The 21344-nt window shown below is 31.4% G+C and overlaps 1 protein-coding gene across 1 annotated transcript in view; it reads right to left on the bottom strand.

Moving 5' to 3' along the window:
* The window catches only part of LOC145319483 (uncharacterized), a 231080-nt gene that overhangs the window by 109695 nt on the left and 100041 nt on the right, over nt 1–21344 (bottom strand). The window contains exons 10-11 of the mRNA XM_080161628.1: nt 1243–1380; nt 816–893 (exon numbers count right to left, since the gene is read on the bottom strand). Coding sequence (XP_080017754.1) covers nt 816–893; nt 1243–1380 — 216 coding nt within the window. The remainder of the gene's footprint in view (nt 1–815; nt 894–1242; nt 1381–21344) is intronic.

Raw genomic sequence — 21344 nt, 5'->3', positions numbered from 1 at the left:
TAGAGTAACAGACTCAGATGTTATATATGTTTCAGATTTATTGACAATACCAACCAAAAATAAAAGTCTGATTAATAAAAGATCTTTATAGCTTGTTATTGTTGTCTTTCTTAGCACAGGACTGTTTGAGTTTAATATATTCAACCAATTATTTTATGAATGTTTTTCCCTTTCCCGGGTTTCTTTTTTGTACATCTATGAGATTAGGCTAAGCTTGTTTTATCATGTACTTATGAATAATGAGGAAGGAACTGGGTTCTTATCTTACAACATACTATATAACTTCTTAATAGCGAAACTACTCTTTAAATTAATAAAATATAGTGTCCTTCAAATCACCACAGACCGAGGGACAAAAATATTCAAACTGGAATCTTAAATGTTGGTCATCGCTTTTACAATATCAAGCGTCTATCTCTATTGCTGTAAAGTCACGAAATTTGGAATTATAGTGCATATTCGCTGATAGTATTTTTAGAGCACCAAAAAGAGTAAGATTTTTCAATTGCATACATTCAGCAAATTAATTCCATTTGTTAATTGATAAATTTTTTTTATAACTTTGTGGCGTAAACTTGATTTGTGCTGTAATTAAAGGGAAAGGGTAAAAAGAAGGAAGCTGGTTGTGGGTATATTTTCCTTTAAAAATGTTTGTCAGAATTCTAGTCCCTTGTCCTTGCATATTATTATCTTTGAACTTGCAAGAAAAGATGAAAAACGTTGTAGCTCTTCGTTATTTATGAATCAGACATCCATTTTAGTAGTGAAGTTACTCTAATACTTGTCCGTCCGAACCTCTAACTGAGTAAGCTTACCGTGCATTCTTGTTCAGGGCTGGTCTCACATTCTTGATCCTTAATTGTTCTACATCTCTCATCAGGAACAGAGACACACTGAAAAACAAAAAATGTAAATAATTGTCTGATGTTATTGGAAAGCTTGCCAGCGCTAGTTTTCAAAAGTATAAATACCTTTTATGTGCCTTTTTGTGGTTAATATTAAAGTATCTAACATTAGATGGTTTAAAATGCAATTAATTAGTTTATATTAACCATCTATTTATTTGCCTGTTTGTCTGTCTGTCCGTCTATCTGTCTGTATGTAAGTTTGCTTGTTTATATTTCTGTCTGTGTGTCATTATATATATCTATCCATCTTTTATGTGTCTTTCTTTATGTCTGTCTGTCTCTCTGATTGTTTGTTTGTCTGTCTGTCGCTCTGTCTGTCTTTCTATCTGCATACCTGTAGCTCCTGTACATCAGTACACTCTTGTTTATAGGATGGTAGACAGCTTTCCTGTTCAACAGTTGTACATTCTTGTTCTGTCACAGTTTCACAGACCTCCTCGTTCACGGTGTCACATACATTGTCAGATATCACCTAAAATAAATTATAACATTATCCATAAAGGATTCTTATCTTTGCCCTTCTGATTTTAAACCTTGTTTGTCTTTATATAGATTTTACTTAAAAAAAAACTATGATGTCTTTAGGGATACGCGAAGCTACCCACTCAAGTTTAACCCCCAAAGTTTTATTTATTTTTTTATGTATCCCGAATCTAGAGCAAGATTATTTTTTGAAAGCTTTCATTCCCTAATATTCGAATTCTGAAAAATGTATTTTTTTGTTTGAAAAAGTATTGGATTTAAAATATATGTTGATATTATGACAGGAGAAAAATTGTCTTCAATTTAGTTTGCAATTTCCCCTCGCTTTTATTCGTTTGGCCGTTTATCCAGTAGGATGGAAGGGGATGGGGGAGATCGTTATTCTAGCCCGCTACAATGTTCACTTTCTTATAGAACATATAATTCTGGTGTAAGATCCAAGTATTAATATATATCCATTGAAAAAGTAGTAATTTTGAAATAAAAATGGCAGATATATCAAACTTGATATTTATATCTATGCATATGGTCCATAATTTAGGAGCAAAGCTATAAACTGACCATAATTAAATAAAAACAAGAAAGAAAATTCCAATATAAGCATATATATCGGTCTGCAAAACTATCCACTGCGCCCCTATGAGATTTTTCAAGGAGGAAAGGGGACAGAAAAATAGCTTAAAACCATCTTGAAATTTAAATTCAAAACTTAAGTTGCCTGCAAGACTAAAAAATGTCTAGGCCTTTCTATAGCTTCATTGAAATTGAGAAATCATTTCAGAAGTTAGAGAGATCTTACTAGACAAGAATAAACTTAACTTAATATAATAAAATATGAATCCTTGTACATTCTGCCTTGAAGCATTTAGTCGACCATATATTGACTATATGAAATTTAATAAAAATTGTCATGGGTGAAACATTTTGGGTATGTTCCAATAATAACTGACTAATAATGTAAATATGAACATTATACACAGACAGACAGACACACATAACTTAAAGAGTAGAGACGCTGCCTAAGATAAGCTGCTCTGGCTGGGCAAAAACTATTCAATAAAGTTTTTAAATTTATGTTTATTATTCATATTAGAATTTTTCCTTAAAAATTAGGGATTGGTTGAAAATGTAAAGTGTATCGCGTCGTCTTACTAGGCACATAAAAATACTATGATTACTTTATACAAAATTAGTGCAATCAAATGGTCTCTTATCTATCTGTAACTACACTCGAAAAAAGTCGCTAGCTTGAACAAGAACCAGGTATCTTATGGGATAAGACAATGAATGATAAATTGATGTACATCATCAATGATGATAAACAAAATTACTCCTTCTATAGATTAAAATTGTCACAAAACATTAAGTAGTTAAAAGTATTGTCAAATATGCAAATTTATGATTTTTATTGCTTTGAAATCCACCACAAAATAAAATAGTTTTAAATCCTTTTACTTAATCTTCTTCACGGACGAATGTCTTTAAAGTTTTAATAGATTTTTGTTTTAGAAATTTATCTTTTTATTGCCATAATTTGAGTTTGTGGATTTCTTCACCAAAAAAATGCATTTTTTAATTAGAAAATAACCTAATAACAAACATAATTGCAACAACCCTAAAAACGCACGCCCTTCTACTTTTCAACAATTTGTAAGTTTGCCTTTTTGCATTTGTCCCGAGGGCGTGCTAGATGCTACTTACCTACCCCATATTAAATCTAGGCACTGCATATCTAACCATGGAAAAAGGGAAAGGGGGTTTTGATGTAAAATTTGTTCAAGCATTCATCATCTAATTCATTTGGGTAATTTTAAAACAAATAGTAGTTTTTTGATTTATACATTCTTCCTCTCTAAAAAAGTTTAAAATTCTTATCAGAAGCAAAACAGATTTATAGTATAGATGTATATACAGATAACTACCTCCCCTCCTATTCCAATAATATTTTTCGTCTACTGGCAAATTATTATCTGCTGCTACTTGGCTGTGTTAATATTCCCGACAACCGTCTAGTGTTTTGCTCTTTTAGTAGCAAAGCTTTTTCATGATTTTCGTGTCGATCCGCAAAATATGTAATATTTTTAAGAGCAATATAAAATATTAATTTATTTAATTTACAAAGTCTCGTAGTTGTCATCAATGTTCTATTGGCTTTGGCTTTATATTACTGTTATAATTCCTTAATAATAAACATAATTGATTTTCCAGTTTGGCTTCGAAACCGTTTAATTTCCAGTTCTAAACCATACTGAAAAAAAATATATAATATCTTATCACAGGCAAATTATTAGAGCATTAAAATAGAAAACATAAGATTTTTACCAGTTTTGTTAATCCGTTCCATCGGCCACTCGACAAAACTGGTGTTAATCTTATGATTTTTATATTATTATTAAATTATTGCTTTTAACTATGACTATATACGTGTTAACTAGCCATACCTTGAAACTTCCTTATCATTTATCTTAAAACATATAATTCCAGAGAGAACAAGAATTACATCATCAAAAACTAGCTAAGCTCATCAATTCTTGCTAGAGTGTTTTGGTTTCAATATTGCAAATTTGTTGCAAATTATTTAAACAATACATAAAATTGCATATTATTATGCTGTGCCTATTATGTTGAATATATTCAAATCTAGAAAATAGAAAAATTGTAACCTAAAATACCGACCCTCAATGTATAGAAAATCTTTGCTTTTAATAAGTACAGGGAAAATTCTCCGAAAAGAACTGAATAATCAGCTGATATTTTGGAGGTCGGCGGTTGAACAGTTTTTATTTTTATATATGTTCATGTTTCGCAGTTTTTTTATCAATTATGAATACAATATTCATCTTATGATAAAAAAGACGTATTATTTCATAAACCGTTTTCTCTATAATTCTAATCCAATCAATATTAAACTATTTGTAATTTTCTTTTGGAAGGTAATCACAGACAAGCAACTTTGATTGTTTATCTTTTGTTTGGAAGTCGTTACTTCACAAGCTAAGTGCGTCTTTGTCCTTAATGTATTAATATTTTTTTACTTTTAATAGTTCTTTGTTTTTTTCTCTTTTCTTTTTGAAAAAAAACCTATATTTTATTACCAGTTCAGCAATTATAAACCAATTCAAAAAGATCTTAATAGGTTAATAATTCAGCTATTTCCAACAAAAACATAAATTTTCAAGAAAAAATGCAACAATAATATACTTTTTAGGACTATTAACATATTTCTAAATGACAGGATATATTTTTGGAGTATTTTTCCTGCAAAACGGTCAAAAAATGCTTTAAAAATAAGCTAAATTAAGCTCTGTAAAATAAACAAAGCTTTTTGAACATGTTATAGTAAAAAGTATGATTATTTTTTGGGCATATCTGATGAAAGAATCTTTGAATAAAATCTACGTTCTTAAAAAGTTAATTTGTTGTTATATTAGGGGGAGCCACTGATTACAGACTGTGTAGACGCTGTATTCTTTAACACAGACGACCATAGAACGTACAGGCAAATACAAGTTAAATGGCAGCGTTGCTACTGATAGAAAAAATCATATGAATTTGTATTAAGGAGAAGAAAATAGCAAAATGAATTTGTAAACATAGAGGCGTTAACCAAATTAGAAAAGGAATATATTATAAGGTGTTGCAGCATTTCCCCATAACATCACATCAGTTTAACGTTTCGCATTTAAAATAAAAAATTACAAATTTAATTAGTGGGGGTACCGCAAATTTTTGAAGTGGATCAAATGCTTTTGTATATAAAAATGTGGTTCTGATCAGGGAGTGAGCCATTAAGATAATTATTACGCTAGTCCCCAAAGTTTTTAAATTATGTTTTCCTATAAGTCGACTCAACAAGTTTGGGGACTTTTATTGAATTTTCATTAGTTGAGTTTCCAAAAGTTTCAAATACTAATTGTAATATACAGAAGGGGTAATTTTGTGATTTTTTTCATAGGGGATATACATTAATTTACAAGACAATGGTAGACCTAAATACATGTTGATTAAAACATATTTAAAAATCTATATTTTTACTCCTAAAATTTTTCTTTTTCGATGCCTCTAAAAGTTATCTAAAAAGCAAATTCAATTTAAATCCAATATATTTTCATACTAAGTTTGATAGCTACAATAAATCATTAGTAATATATTAATATTTGTATATAAGGTTTGTTTTCAATTAAAATCTAAAATTACTTATGTACTAAAGTAGCGGAATGTATGTGTGCGTAAACAAATTTTGGATCATGGAAAAAAACAAAATAACGGGTTTCGTCGTATTATCACAGTAGCTTTTGATAAGTTATTTTAGGTAAGGTTAGGTTAGGTGAATGTTAATGATTGCAACGCATGTTTAAGAAAAAGGCCCGCAGGGTAGGAACCCCCGCAAAAAATAGAAAAAAAGCTATTGTGAAAATATGAGGAAACCCACTACTTCGTTTTCTTTCCATGATCATAATTTTTCACCATTGGCAGTAAGATTTCGGAAAGATTAAATTTTTTTCATGAAAGATTCAATGGGTCCAGATTTTAGGTTTTAGGCTATTTTGCAAGAGAGGAATAGGTCACCCTTTCAAGTGATATGACACAATACTTAATAATGGAGGGGGGGCTACCATTACTTCCTTAGAGCAAATATGCTAGTCTTGGGACGTATTTGCAATAAAATCATATTTATAGATTCAAGTAAATATTAAAACAAAACTTTAAATTGAAATATTTCTTTTTAATATTTTTGAAGAAAATGTAATTTTCAGTGAAGCTTTCCTCTTGTGCATTAGGGAATGAAATGGAACAATATGAATCTATATATATATAATGTATGAAGTCAAAATTAAAGCCAGAATAGAAGGAATATTAGAGTTAGTTCTCTTAGAATAATCCTAATTACCTTTTACAAAGCTTTAGACTTCAGGGATCTAAAGGGAAAAGATAATGGCCGATAAATTGATGTACATTTCCAATGATATACTCAAATTGCCTCTTTTGTAGATAAAAATTAGTGGTTGAAACGTTTGAATATTCAAAAAACAACCAATAAAAATTAACTAAATTAAAAAGTTGTAAAGCCAACGAAAAAAAACGTTATTATAATACTTTGAGTCGTTTTGCTTTCAGTCTGACTTACGAAGTAATTATTTTGAGGATGAAAAATAAACAGCTTTTTTTAGCAGAAGTTGTCTCTAAATTAACTCTAAGAATGTGCATGAAAAAGTACACTATTCAAAACACTCATTGCATGTAAGAAAATATTGGAAAAAAAGAAAAGTTTATATGCTTGAAAGGGAACATTGGACTGATTAGTATACTAGTTCCCAAAGTTTTATAATAACTTTTTTTTATTCGTTGACTTGACAACTTTGGGGACTTAAGTGAATTTTTATTGATTGACTCATTAAGTTGAGTGTTCCAACGTTTCAATTTAAATCTACAGAAGAGGTAATTATGGTTATCATGATTGGGAATGTACAATCAATTCATCGGCCATTGTCTTTTCCCTTTATATCCCTGTATAAACAACCATCCTTCTATCCCTACAGAAACTATAGTACAAAAATTCATACTCATACAACATTTAATTGAATGACTGTGCTCATTTTTCTTCTCAATATCAAATTTAGATTTAAATTTGGAGATAATGTTACTTCGTTAGCAAACTATTTTCGCTCATATTTATGAACTAAGGTCGAATTTGTAATTTAACCTAAAATTATTATCTTCATAATGTAAACAAGAATGACATTATACAAAAATAAATCTTGGCAAATCAGATAGACAAACGAACATTAACATAATATAGTAACAGCCCATTCAGTATTCAACAATATATAAAACAGTCTGTGTTTAATATCAGGGTTCGGAAGCCGCGCCTCAGCCGCGCATAAGCCTCAGTTTTAAACCTGCTTGTGAGCAGAAAAAGAAATTTCAGAAAGAAGGATTGTCTGCTAAAGAGCAGTTTTATACATCCAGCTGAATTTTATAGTGATAGAATGAAGATTTCACTGAGGCTTACACGCGGCTTACGCGCAGCTTCCGAACCCTGTTTAATATATCCCAAATTTATTGAATACAACCTAATCACCCTAGGAATCAACATTCCAAAATCTCCACATGAGTTAGGTCTCGAGCTGTAGTACTCTGTAGTACTGTAGAGGTAAGTCGATTCAAAATTCAATATTGTTTTCTTATTGCCTTTGCTTGAGCATGAATCGGGTTTTTGATCAAAACTGAAGGGTTTATATTAAAAAAAGTGAAGCGATTGTTTTTTTAACACCCTTTATTTTAGATTTAAGAGGGTAAAGTAACCTTTTCTGTTATTGTTTAGTTGTTATAGATTTTTAGTAGCAGTTTGTTCTAAAACAAGGATTGAAACATCTATAAAAGCGAAGCTCTAACACGGTAAACAAAATTGTAAGTTGCAAAATTGTTTAAATAAAGAATACTGTTTAAGGACGTGATTATAGAGATGCTTAGCTTATGACATTAGACCTTGTTGTAATAGAATCACTATTCCAAAAATCAGATAATTAATCATATAAATGAAAAATTGTTGTTCCTAAAACATATTTAATTGTTAGAGGAATCATTATGAAAAGTTTAAATCGATAGAACAATTCTAACATGTCTAGATTAATGAAAAGACTGACCCTGATTATAGAAAAACATTGCTTTTAAAAATATTAGTACGTCCAAGGTTTTTGTTGAGAATAACCACATCAGTCTAACAAGAAAGTATCATTTGCATAAACGGACAATTTTCTTACCAAAGACAGTTTTTGTTGAAATTCTAATGACAACATCCGTTTGGTGATATACCGCCTTATTTTTAAGGATAGTTGTTAAAATAAAAAGATTGGGTATGCAGGATTTTTTTCAATGGGGAAGTTGATGGCGGGGGGGGGGGGAGGGAGATACTATTGTAACTAAAATTTTTTTAAAAGGTAGTAAGCTTTTTTATCTCCACCCTCCCTAAAAAAAGTCCTCCTATAAAATGCAAGAATATGTACAGTAAAATAATCTATCAATGCATCCTATGACAATAAATTAACTGTTGCAAAAATGTATCTGCCGCACCCAATATTCCTATTCCTGTTTGTCCCTGCATTGCATGGTAGCGTAGCTAGCTATTCTAGAACTGGGGGTGTGTACGTTTCTAATAATCATTTCAATACATTACAATCTGAAGGAAAATTACTAAAATAAAAAAATGTCATATTTAATTAAGCTAAAAGTTTTCTATTTTCTATTATTCAATTCTATCTACTGCAACAACAAAAAAATTTCTCTCTAGCTATTGATTGCTATCCACATTTATATCCTTACTATCTAAATATTCTCTATATCTGTCTATCCGATAGTGGACAAAATAATGCCACGGTCGTAGCGGTTATGCGTCTTGCGTCAGGTTGGAAGGGATATGCAAATTTCAGACCCCAGATTTGGCGATTTGAGAAAAATGTATCTTTATATTATAGCGAATTAGATAATCTAGCAAGCATCGCATTTATCTTATAGAGATAAATAGTAAATCAAATAGCCGCTACGACCGTGGCATTATTTTACACCCAATCGTCTATCCTGTGTGGCCATGGAGAGAGGGGACATTGGGCTTTAATTTACACTGGTACCAAAAGTTTTAAGAGCACGCTTTTTCATTATTTGGCTTATTTAATTTGATACTTTTCTTGGTTGGTTCAAGACTAGCAGTGTCCACACCTGTCAACCAATAAATAATGTAAAGAGATGATTATGGTTATCATCAATGAGGATGTGTATATCAATTCATCGTCCATTGTCTAATTCCTTGTGATCCCTGTATGTGGCGCACCCTAATGGCCACTCAATTCTTATTTTGTCAACCTGCCAAATGTGTAATAAGCATTGATGATTTTGTACCTACAGCTTAGAAAATAAATATTTTAACAATCATTATACGTTAAAAAACCTATTTGATGCATTTTGTTCTATTAATTTAAGTAAAGGTAAAAGAATATCTGTATGTCCGTCTGTTTAAAATTTTAGTAAGAAATATGATTTTCTCGGCTTAGATTTAAGATTTAAGGCGGTAGAATCCTTTCATCAATTAGCATCTCCATATTATAATTTACTTTTCCGTTTGTCTATGGAAAAGATATAAATATGTATTTTTTATTTGGTCGTTGGCTAATATTCTAACTTTTAGGTATATGTTGAGGATTAGTAAAGAAAAAAAGCCTCCGGTCATCCAAAATGCAAATGCCTGCTCAAATAACCAGCATTATTCTTGTAATACAACCAACTTACCATTAATTCTATTATATTAACTACAGAAACGATATGGTTCTCCTTTTAGGTTAGCTCATATAGGTCCAGGGAAGGTTTATAACTTTTTGGGGTGAGGGTAACATCACCCTCTTAAGAAAAATCTCCCCCCTCAAAAAAAAATCTTCACTAAAGTGCCCCTAGAGGCTAATAGGGGGCGTAGCCGCTAGTATTGAATAAACTGGTTTTGTAAGATATCGTAATGCTGAACAACTTGGCTATAATCTTAAAGCAATAAGTCTGTTATTATCAATTTTCATTTGATAAATAATATTTCTTTTGTTAAAGATATGTATGATATTGGTATGTTTACAAAAATGTCTGAAAATGTTCTTAAGTTTATAATACGGAAAGGGGTATTAGTATTTAGTATTTACTAGAAATTTAGGTATAGGGGTTACCCAGTAAGTACGCAATATAACCCAACCTAAAGTAACTAATAAACATAACACTATCCCCCATCCTTATTTTCAAATTATTGTACGCTATAATTAACTTAGTTTGTTCGTCCGTCAGTCTGTAACGCTATCCTATCTTACAACCCAGTGATATAGGTATAGAACTACATATTTTAGAGAACCTTCTACTTATCATTATAACGCCATTCATCATCTTTTGTGCTATCCCTAAAATTGGCTTTCGAGCACTAAATAACGAATAAGAAGGGGTCCCTAACTCTATGGGGCTACTCATTACCTTATGTAACCTAACCGAACCTAGAGTAATAAAAAACGCCCCCCCCCCCCCCTCCTATTTTCAATTTATTTAAGAGTAAGTGGGTGTGATTCTTCTTTGAAAGCAATCTTTTAAAATCTTAAGTTTTATACAAAGCCTAATCTAACGAGCGTATGCTAATGTATATCTATGAAACACCTTTAAATGTTAAAGGTTTTAAAATGAGCACCGTTCGGCATCAAAATCTAAAATTCATTTGCATTAATTATTAAATTATCTCTATATACAACAATATTTAACATTTGGTGTACCAATAAATTAATTTCCGGTATGGCTCCGGATCTGATTCATTTCCACTGGATTAGAACCGGTTCTCAGGCACACTGAAAAATCATACATGTATCGTATCATATCATTGATAATTTTCCACGAAAAATAAAATGGAATCCTAACGTTAATCCCAGTTTTGTTGGCTCAAATCCTCAGCCCATATTAGGGGCTAACAATACAGAATTATATTAAAATATTATCCACAGAAAACTGTCAAAACATTATGAAAGAATTATGTCAAGATTGGGTCAAAATTGAAAATAGATAGATAGGAAGATAAAAAAAAACAGATAAACACAATAAATCAATAAAAATGGATAAGGAAGTTACTAAAGAAAGATAATAAAGGGGGACAGAGTCTACAACTTGACCCCTGTTAAAGGGATACTACATATCTTATTCTTTAATATAAACGAAAAAATTATACCAATGTTACAGACATTCATTTGTTTCAACCAAATAAATTTTCAATATTGACTTTAGTTTACTTTATCAAAGTAATCACAAATGACATTTAATCGAATAAGTATGGGCATTTACTCATGAAAAAACATAGAATACTGTTTTAAAATCTTATTTTAAACATAAGTTTCTCCATTATATTTTCATACAGAATCCATCGAAAAAAAGGTGGATATTTTTTTAATATTTCTTGTTATAGCTTTATGGGGAAAAGATTTTATTTTATATCAACATAAAGCTAAATTCCAAGTTAAATTGATAAAATGACACAATACAATCTGTCCCGATTTTGTATTACTTTTGCGGAACATGATTTCAGTTACGTCATATTTTTCTTTCCCGAAAAAGGGAAGGGGGGAAGAAAATCTCTTCAAAAGAGATGGGGAAAACCCCCTTTTCTCCCATCTCTTTTTTCTTCCCCCTTCCCTTTTTTTCTTTCCCCCTTCCCTTTTTCGGGAAAGAAAAATATGACGTAACTGAAATCATGTTCCACAAAAGTAATACAAAATCGGGACAGATTGTATTGTGTCGATAAAATGTACTTTATGGTCAAACACAAAAATGGAAAATATTCGCAAGGCCGATGCTACGTGATGGCAAGGCTGCCTTATCTAAGAAAGAAGTTTAGCCAATCAATCAACATACTTCTTTTGTATATTAATTTAAAGGAAACAAATATCCTTTTTAAAATTTTTTTAGATTTACTTTTTTTGAATATCCACAAGCCAATGAAAGAGTGCATTTAACATGTCTAACCTTTTATGGTCATACACAGGTACAAATAGATAGATAGATAAATAGATAGATAGATAGATAGATAGATAGATAGATAGATAGATAGATAGATAATGCAGCAATGTATTTAACCTGTCTAACCTTTTTGGCCATGCATCATCAACTACTTGGCTATGCAGTACTCAGCCCAAAAGTGTTTACACACAACTGCTTTTTTGGGTGTAATGAGTTCGAGTCTCAAATATAAATAACTATAAATGTAAGGATGATTGATACCTCAGCAGAAAAACAGGATCAAGTCATTATCATGTTATCTTAAAAAATTCAGACAATAGTGCAATTTGATCTAACCTTAAACGACCACCCCCCCCCCCGCCCCCCCCCCCAAATACCCCTCAAATAGTTCTAAACTTTTTCTGAATCTATAAGAAGATACAATGTAAAGAAGAATCCTATCGGTGCAGTGGTCAGCAAGATACCTCACTGTAGACAGACAGACACATACACATCCTGTTACTTTTATATAATATTATTTTAGATATTACACGAATGTCTTTATTGCACTATTTTGTATGAACATCCATAATCTAACATGAAGTACAACGAGATAAAGTTGCAACTTTTTACAGTTTCAACAGAAAAAAAAGTCGAGCTCGCTCATGGCAGAAAAGGCAGGGGTCTAGAGGGATAAGACAATGAACGATAAATTGATTTACATCCCCAATAATGATAAACAAATTACTTCCTTTAGAATAGTGGTGGAAACGTTTGCACACTTAAATCTAGTAATCAACCAATCAAAATTCACTAAAGTCCCCAAAGTTGTTAAGCCAACGAACAAAAAATGTTGTCATGAAACTTTGGGGACTATTGTAATAAACAGCCCATTAACCCCTCTCTCTGCAGAATAGGTTTAGATTGGACATGTTAAACTTGAATGCTTTGTATTGACATAAAATGGCACAGGATTATGTCATTATGTCGTCGATGTGGCAGTTTATAAGGATAAAATTATACAAACATGGTATCATAAGTGCTAAGATGACTGTTAGTATGACTAATTTTAAATCCATAACTATAGTAATAAATTTTTCAGCGACGCTATCTATAAATCTCCTCGTCTGTATGTCTCTTCATCCACCAGTCCGTCCGTAACGCTTTGGGATAGATAATATAAGCTTAATAGTTATTTTAAACGAATTTTGTAAAAAAAAAAAAAAAAATGTTTAACAAATGATCAGTATGTAACTTACTTGGTCCGTCAGTCTGTCAGTCATCCTCAGGGATATTCATTTGTTTTGTTGGAAGCAAAAAAGTCTCCCCTTATTCTTTTATCTAATGTCTTAAATCAACCGACTTTTTTCTTTGCTTACAGAATTATAATCAAAGTTGAATATAAATCAAATTAAAGCAATTGAAATTAAAAATTTTGAGTCCAATACATTTTTTTAAGTGTCGTAGCAAAACGTAAATACATGTATGGTAAAATAAAATAAACACAAGCATTTTATGATTTCAAAACATTTAAATTAATATTTAGTTATTTCCATTATCGCTTCGAAACCAATTAATATCCCGTGGACTAGAACCGGTTCTCAGCCATACTGCAAAATTATGTAAACACTGTATTATATCCAGCTTTCTACGAATATAAAAAATGTACAATCATAATATTAAAACCAGTTTTTTTGCCCCGGGAAAGCTGTTTATAATACGATGCGATAAATAAATGTTATCGCATAGCATTTACAGATAGCTTTCTGCTGATATTAAAATTAAAACTCAATAGATTAGAGCACCAAGGGGCTGAAAGTATCAAGGAAGGCGGTATCAATTTTATGAGTTTTATTCTAATGTTTGTGGAAAATTGTCTGTAATACGATGCTATACATGATTTTTTTTTTGTATGGATGAGAACTTGTTCTAATCCAGCGAGAAAGTATAATTTATCGCTGTAGGAACAATTTGCTGTTTAGTTTTATTATTATTTTTCGTGATTGATGACATACCAATATTTCAGGGAGGGAATATACGGCTGTTTATTACACTAGCCTCCAAAGTTTTCTTATTCGTTGGCTTAACTTCTTTGGAGACTTTTATTGAAATTCGATTGGTTGGTTAATTAAGTTCAGTATCCAAACGTTTCAGCAATTAATTATAATTTATAGATTAGTAATTTTGTGTATCATCATTGCGGATGTAAAACCATTTATTGGCCATTGTCTTATCTCTTTAGATCCCTCCCTGCCAATATTTACTATGTGTGTGCAATTCCTAGGCAAATTATTTTTGCACAAGTTTTGTTTGTCCTCAAAGCGGATTTAGATATTCCCAAGGATAAAAAGGGATATGACAATGGCCCATAAATTGATTTTCAACCCCAATGATGATACACAAAAATATCTCATCTGTAGATTACAAATATTGGTTGAAATCGTTATTATAAAACTTTGGGGACTAAAGTATTAAACAGCCCAATGTTCCGCAAAGAAAAGCAAGTAAAGCTGCCGTTTATTGAATGTTATCTGCATCTATCATAACAAAAAACAATACTTTAAATCACTATATTCAGCTAATATTAAGATACATAATTCCTATACCATCAAGGCATAAATGAATAGAAAACTATATAAAATTTAAGAATAACTCCCTGGTTGAAATTTTCGGCATATGACACGCACTCTCATTATAATGTTTCTAGCTTTGCTATTTGTAAATAATTGTTCTTGTGATTAATTCCTCGTAAAACAAACGCCACTAACGGCAGCTTTACAGAGTTTTTGTTTGTCTAATATGTCCATAAATGCACGAACCTTTTCAACGAAAGTCAATAAACTGAGTAAGTCATAAAATATGAATCTAAACATCAAAATTCTATACATGTATTCGAGTTAGGTTAGATTTGCATGTTTAAAGGCTAGATGAAACTTTATTAATCTGTCTTTCAAGATCTTGGGAACTGTATGGGTTGCTATACCACTTTTTTAGGGCCTTGGTAGTTAATTGAAATCTATAATTTTGCAAGTAACCGGAGGAAAACTTTTTTTTCAGTATGGGTTCAAAATCGATTTATATCCGCTTGATTAGAACCGGTTCTCAGTCATACAAAAAATTATACATTGCATCGTATTACAGACAAATTTCCACGAAAAATAAAATAATAATCATAAAATTAATACCAGTTTTCTTAGCCAAGGCCCCGGCCCCTCGGTTATGACAAAACTGATTTCAATCTTTTTTTACATTTTGATTTTAATATCCGCGGAAAGCTGTGTATGATACGCGTTGGGATAAATAACTTATATCTTGCATTGATATATCCCTTGTTTTTTGGGCATGCTGTGATGTAATGAAAATGACATTGATTTATTCAATGCAAAGAGTGGTAGCTGGAATACTAAATAAATTTAGACATTGTTTTAAGTTCTGGTGCTTTCACTCATACCTGCTTCTTAACCACCAAAACACACCACCCCCCCTCCATTTTTTTTTTTTGTATAAACAATATTAATTCTGGCATCTTTGGGGCTCAAACCATAAGAAAAAAGCATAAAAAGGTTTGTGAGTGCTCCAGTTGCCAACTTGCCATATGAGGGAAACCGCTCTAAGCTGCACTATCTATCTATCTTTTTTAACCTAAACAAAGCTTTGCTGTTAGGCAAGATTTTTTGTTACAAAGAGACAGGGAGGGAGGTGACATTGGGCTCTTTTTAGCACTAGTATCCAAAGTTTTCTTATTCGTTGGATTATAAACTTTGGGGACTTTAGCTGAATTTTGATTAGTGGGGTTACAAAGTTGAGTGTCCAAACGTTTCAACCTATAATAGTAATTTAAAAGAGGTTGAAACTTTGTGTATTATAATTGGGGATGTAAATCAATTCAAGTCAACTGTCTTATCCCTTTAGATCTTCTTTAATGTTTATTATGTTTTATGCATAATATAAGACATCCAAAAAAGCTAGATATTACATAAAATTATGCAAATCTAAAGCTTCCTTATCGGAATATAAAAATACAGCGAGTCTAAAGATTAACAGTTTAACAGTAACTGAGGAAGTACCAGGGGTATTACGGGATAAGACAATTGGAGATAAATTGATATACACCACTCAAAAAGACAAAATTACCCTTCTGGAGCAAATAAGCTTGGTTATGATATAAAATAGCAACAATTTAGACTATTTATCTTTTTTAAAAATATTAATCGGTTTGAAAACGTCCATCGTACGATTAACCAACAAAATATTATATTCCTTTAAAGCTCCTAGACGACTCTAGTAGCACAAAAGGTTCGTTTTAAGTTTTAAGAAGAAATAGAAAATAAAAATATTTTTGGGGGGGGGTTGGTTGATTTTTTTATTAGAAGGGTTCAGATACCCTCCCCAAAATAAGTTAGTAACATTCCCTGGACCCATAAGAAGCTTCACTGTAAAGGAGAACCTTATCGGTTCAGCGTTTAGTGAGATCCTTCACTAAAGACAAAAAAGCTTACTACTTTAAATAATAGGACAGGATATAAAAGCATATATAAGCAGTTTACTGGAAAAAAAGTTATTTTTTTTGTAGCAATATGAAAATACCTTTGAATTATCGTCCAAACAAAATAATTTAAAAATCAACACTATTCAAAAAGTTATGTTTATATATGGCACTGAATTAAATAGATAACGGTAAAATATTCAGGAAGAAAAGATAATGGGGAAATTGATGTTCACGAAAGAATATTTCCAGTAACGATTATCTCTAAAAATCTATGCGCTTTAAAATCTGCTAGCTGCCAAACGGCTGAAAGTATGCTATGTCTGAACACCGTGTTAAGTGACATAAGAAGGCCTATGAATAACCCATTATAACTAAGATACAATGCAATGATGTAGATAAATAGCTTCACTGAAGAAAAAAACTTGTCTTTTTCGCGCATTTATTTGCACTGCGATATAACTGTGCATTATTGAGTAATGACTATTCCAGATTATTTTTAGGTCTTCTTTTGCCAATTTAAATTTTGCGCGAGCATAATGTATACGTTCCACCGTTTGGTCGTTAGTAGCTTTTAGGGTTTATAGATTTTTGGAGATAATCGTTACCAGGGGCAGGAACATTTTTCCATGAACAAAAGTATTTTATATTTTCTAGTTTTCTAATGATTGTCATATGGATGGTTTAAAGCAATAGTTTCTAAAGTTTTCCAACAGTAAATATGATCTACAAAAGAGGTATTTTTGTTCATTATAATGGGGTATTTGATTATTGTATCCCCAATTGACCTATCCAGGTTTCCCTGTGTTGTTTTGTTGCACAGTGCCTATAATTTTCTTCATTATAAGAATATTCTACAGCGTACTGTACATCTGTAGCCAGGCATCACCAGAGAGGGAGGGGTCATTGGGCTGTTTATAACAATAGTCCCCAAAGTCCTATAATTATTTTCTTTTTCGTTGGCTTAACAACCTTGGTGACTTTTATTAAATTATGATTGCTTGGTTCATTTAGTTGAGTGTTCAACTGTTTCAACTACTAATTGTATTCTAAAGACGGGGTTATTTTGGGTATCATCATTGGGGATGTACATCAATTTTCGGCCATTTTTTATCCGTATAATATCTATTGCTATATTTATTAAGCTACGCTTTATTGATTTGTTCAACCCAGTTTTTTTCTTCTTCTATTTTTTTAAAGTAATAGATTGTAGAATGTTTAAACAAGAAATAAAATCCGAGACTACCACTCCTTACAAATTCTATCCTCGAAAACACTTCTTCTTATAAAAGGTTTTTGTAATTAAACAAACAAACATAAATATATCCTTCAGTAGCGCAGCAATAAAAAGGTAATTTTGTTTATCCTAATTGGGATAATACACGGCACTTTTGTTGAAAAGAGACTCTCCAAGGAAAAACTCACAGCTCAATTGTAGGAATATATTTCGATTAAATCACATCTAATCCTTGTCAACCTTCTTTATCATAGTTCTTTACTGTACAAAGGTTTGCTTGAAAGTATATATCACTTTGTTATTTATTGTCTTATACCTAATATTTTGAGGTTAATTAAATACCCCTGGAGGATAGGGACTTAGTCATTTTTTATATCCTATTATATAAAGAAGTAAGCTTTTTCTGTTTCGCTTACCGCTGATACATTCTCTTTTACAGCGGAGAATCTTATAGTTCCTTCCATGGTTCTAGGCTATTATATTTTAATGAATAAGCCTGGGTATGGTTTTAGGCTATTTTTCTGCTTTTCCTGATAGATAGAGCCCCTAAATGTTAGGGTAGCAGCCGCTAATATACATATATGTAATATGTATAGTAGCAAATATACATAGATTTAATATGTACCTATAACGGAAATTATTTATTATATACTTCCATACTATGTAATTTATAGGCATGTACAAATGTATATTATTTTGAAAATATGTATCACATATTTTGGTAAATTTTGTTTCATTTTTGTAAAAGAAATTTATAGAATAAAGAGGTTTTGACATTGTAGGGTAGCAATCTGCCGAAATATCATTTTTACTGGTTTATCTACTATATAGCAATGGATGTAGAATATACGTGGATAATATGAGAAGGGAAAAATTGCTGTCAATTTAGGTTGCAATTTCCCCTCGCATTTAATAGTCGGGCCGTTTGTCCAGCTGGCTTGGAGGGAATGGGGTAAAGGGGGAGGTTGGGGGAGATCTGTATTGTAGCCCACTACAGAATTCTCTTTATTATAGAACATGGAAATCTAGTGTAGGGTCCTAGTAATAATAAATCCATTTATATAGCATTACATAAAATGGTTGTAGCTGATGTGTAATCAAAGCGTTGAAGATATTCTCGTGTCTTTATGTTAATAGAAGTTCTGTTAGAGGTGGAAAAATTATATGTACGCGCCTAATAATTAAATTTCCAGTATGGCTTCAAAACCGATTAATATCCGCTTAATTAGAACTTGTTCTGAGCAATACTGAAAATTTATGTTACACACAATTTTCCACGTCTAATAAAGTATTTTCTAGTATTCATTCGAATCCGGGTGGATGGGAACCGGTTCTCATCCATACGAGAAAAAAAACTATGTCTAGCATCGCATTATATCCAGCTTTCTACGAATATAAAAATGTACAATCATAAGATTAAAACCAGTTTTTTAGCCCATGCCTTCGGCACCTCGGGGCTAAAAAAACTGATTTTAATCTCAAAATTGTACATTCTATATCCGCGGAAAGCTGTTTATAATACGCTGCGAGAAATAACTATTACATCATTACATTGATACCAGTTTTATTGTTTTACGGGACCAACAAAACTGAAATTAATCTTTTATTTTACTATCCGCAGAAAGTTGTCTATAATACGCTTCGTTAAATAACTATTACGCAATTGTAAGTAATCCATAAAAAATGACATTTTGTTTTAAAGAAAAACACAAAACTACAACAGTTCAAGGGGGTGTCAGATACCTAGTAGTCAGAGAAAGTTTTAAAAGGTTAAAGGGAAATAACCAATAAAAATATTGGTCAAAAAGTTTTTTGAAGTTTTATACCTAATCTTTTTTTTAAATAAAAAATCATAATATTTTGTGTGTGTGTGTTTGTCTGTACCAAAGGATCTCGCTAACCGCTGAACCGATCGGGTTCTCCTTAACAAGGTAGCTTCTCATAGGTCCCGGGAAGGTTTATAACTATTTTCTTGGGGGGTGGGACACCCCCAACCCCCCCAAAAAATGAAAAATCCCCCCCTAAAAAAAAAATTTTTAAATTTTTTTAACTAATTTTTTTTTTTTCGCCTCCCCCCCTAAAATTTTTTTACTTTTTCTTTTAAAATCTAAAATAAAATTATTAAATTCGACTCTCTCCTCCTCAAGTACCCCTAGAGGCCTCTAGGGGCGTAGCCGCTAGTGTACAATACAGAATTTGACCCTAAATTAGCCCGCCATCAAGTTACTCAAACAAATTGACAGTGCAATTTGGGTTTATCAAGTTTCCAAATTTGTTTTCTTTGTAAAACAAGTATAAAAAATCAAAACTTTAAATAACAAAAAAATTACGGAAAAAAATTAAAGGTAGATATTTATGCAGGAATTTGAATCTGTAGTTATATACTAGTAGGGGAATCAAAATAGTTAACATAGAATGCACTTAGCGTATTAAAATTCAGTGATCTAAAGGGATAAGACAATGGCCGATAAATTAATGTAGATCCCCATTAATGATCCACAAAATTACCCCTTCTGTAGATTACAATTAGTGGTTGAAACGTTTAAACACCCAACTTAATGAATCAACCAACCAAAATTCACCAAGGACCTCAAAGTTGTTAAGCCAACGAATACGAAAACGTTTTCATAAAACTTTGGGGACTAGTCCATCGTCCCTTCTCTCCTGCAAAATTACATATTTGTCTGTGTATGGGGTATATCCGTTTTACACTTGCATCAACAATTTTTACAAATTAAACAGTTTTAAATAAAACAAAAATACTTTATCAAAGAATTGTTATTTATTGCATCGTTTTATAGACAGCTTTACGCGGATATGAAAATTTATAAAATTATAAGTTTTGTTAGGCACAGGGTAAAAACCTTATATTAATACTATATTTTTTATGGAAAAAAAATTATTGTAATTCTATACATGATTTTTCAGTATGGTTTAGAACCGATTCTAATCTAGCGGATATGAATCGGTCTCAAAGCCATGCTGGAAAAAAAGATTCATAATTATATTTTAAAATGTTACGTATAATTTAAAATGTAAAATATTTCTTCAACTTACACTATTTCGCATTTTTTGGCATTTTATGGCTTGTTTACTGTCGTTTGACCTAGGTTTTTAGTAACGCAGCTACTCTATTAAGTTTATATTTGCTTTTATTTCTGTCCTTAAAAGCGAGTTAAATCGTTCATAGCCTTCATGTAAATTTTGAAAACTAGTAAAATTGCAATAGTATCCAAAGGAAATTGCACACCTTTCCAGAGAGGGAGAAGATATTTGGCTGTTTTATAATAACGTTTTCTTATTCGTTGGCTTAACAGCTTTGGGGACTTTAATTGGATTTTGATTGGTTGGTTCATTAGGCTTAGTTTCAAAACGTTACAACCTCTAATTGTAATCTACAGAAAGGGCAAAGTTGTTTGTCATCATTGGGGATATCCATCATATTATTGGTGATTGTGGTTATTCCTTTTGATCTCTGACACCTTTCACATTAAGGCCATAAGATATGCAAGGTAAGGATAAGTTGGGTTCTTTAAAGTTTAATATAGTTAAGTTAGGTTAGCCCTAGGCAGCAGTTAGGATACCACAGCCTCTAGGCTTCCTGTATGGTCCTTAGGGCTTGGGAGTAGTTAGTAGGTGACAAAGAAATCGTAAGAAGAAACTTAAAGAAGTAAATCAAATTATTTTAAACAATGATTGTATGTTCTTATGCTGCCCTACCTATGGATATAAT

This window comes from Acartia tonsa, chromosome 5 (genome assembly GCF_053477335.1).
Source record: "Acartia tonsa isolate MP-2025a chromosome 5, ASM5347733v1, whole genome shotgun sequence".
Taxonomy (NCBI): domain Eukaryota; kingdom Metazoa; phylum Arthropoda; class Copepoda; order Calanoida; family Acartiidae; genus Acartia; species Acartia tonsa.
The sequence above is the reverse complement of the archived record's forward strand: the minus strand, read 5'-3'. Positions and strand labels throughout refer to the sequence as shown.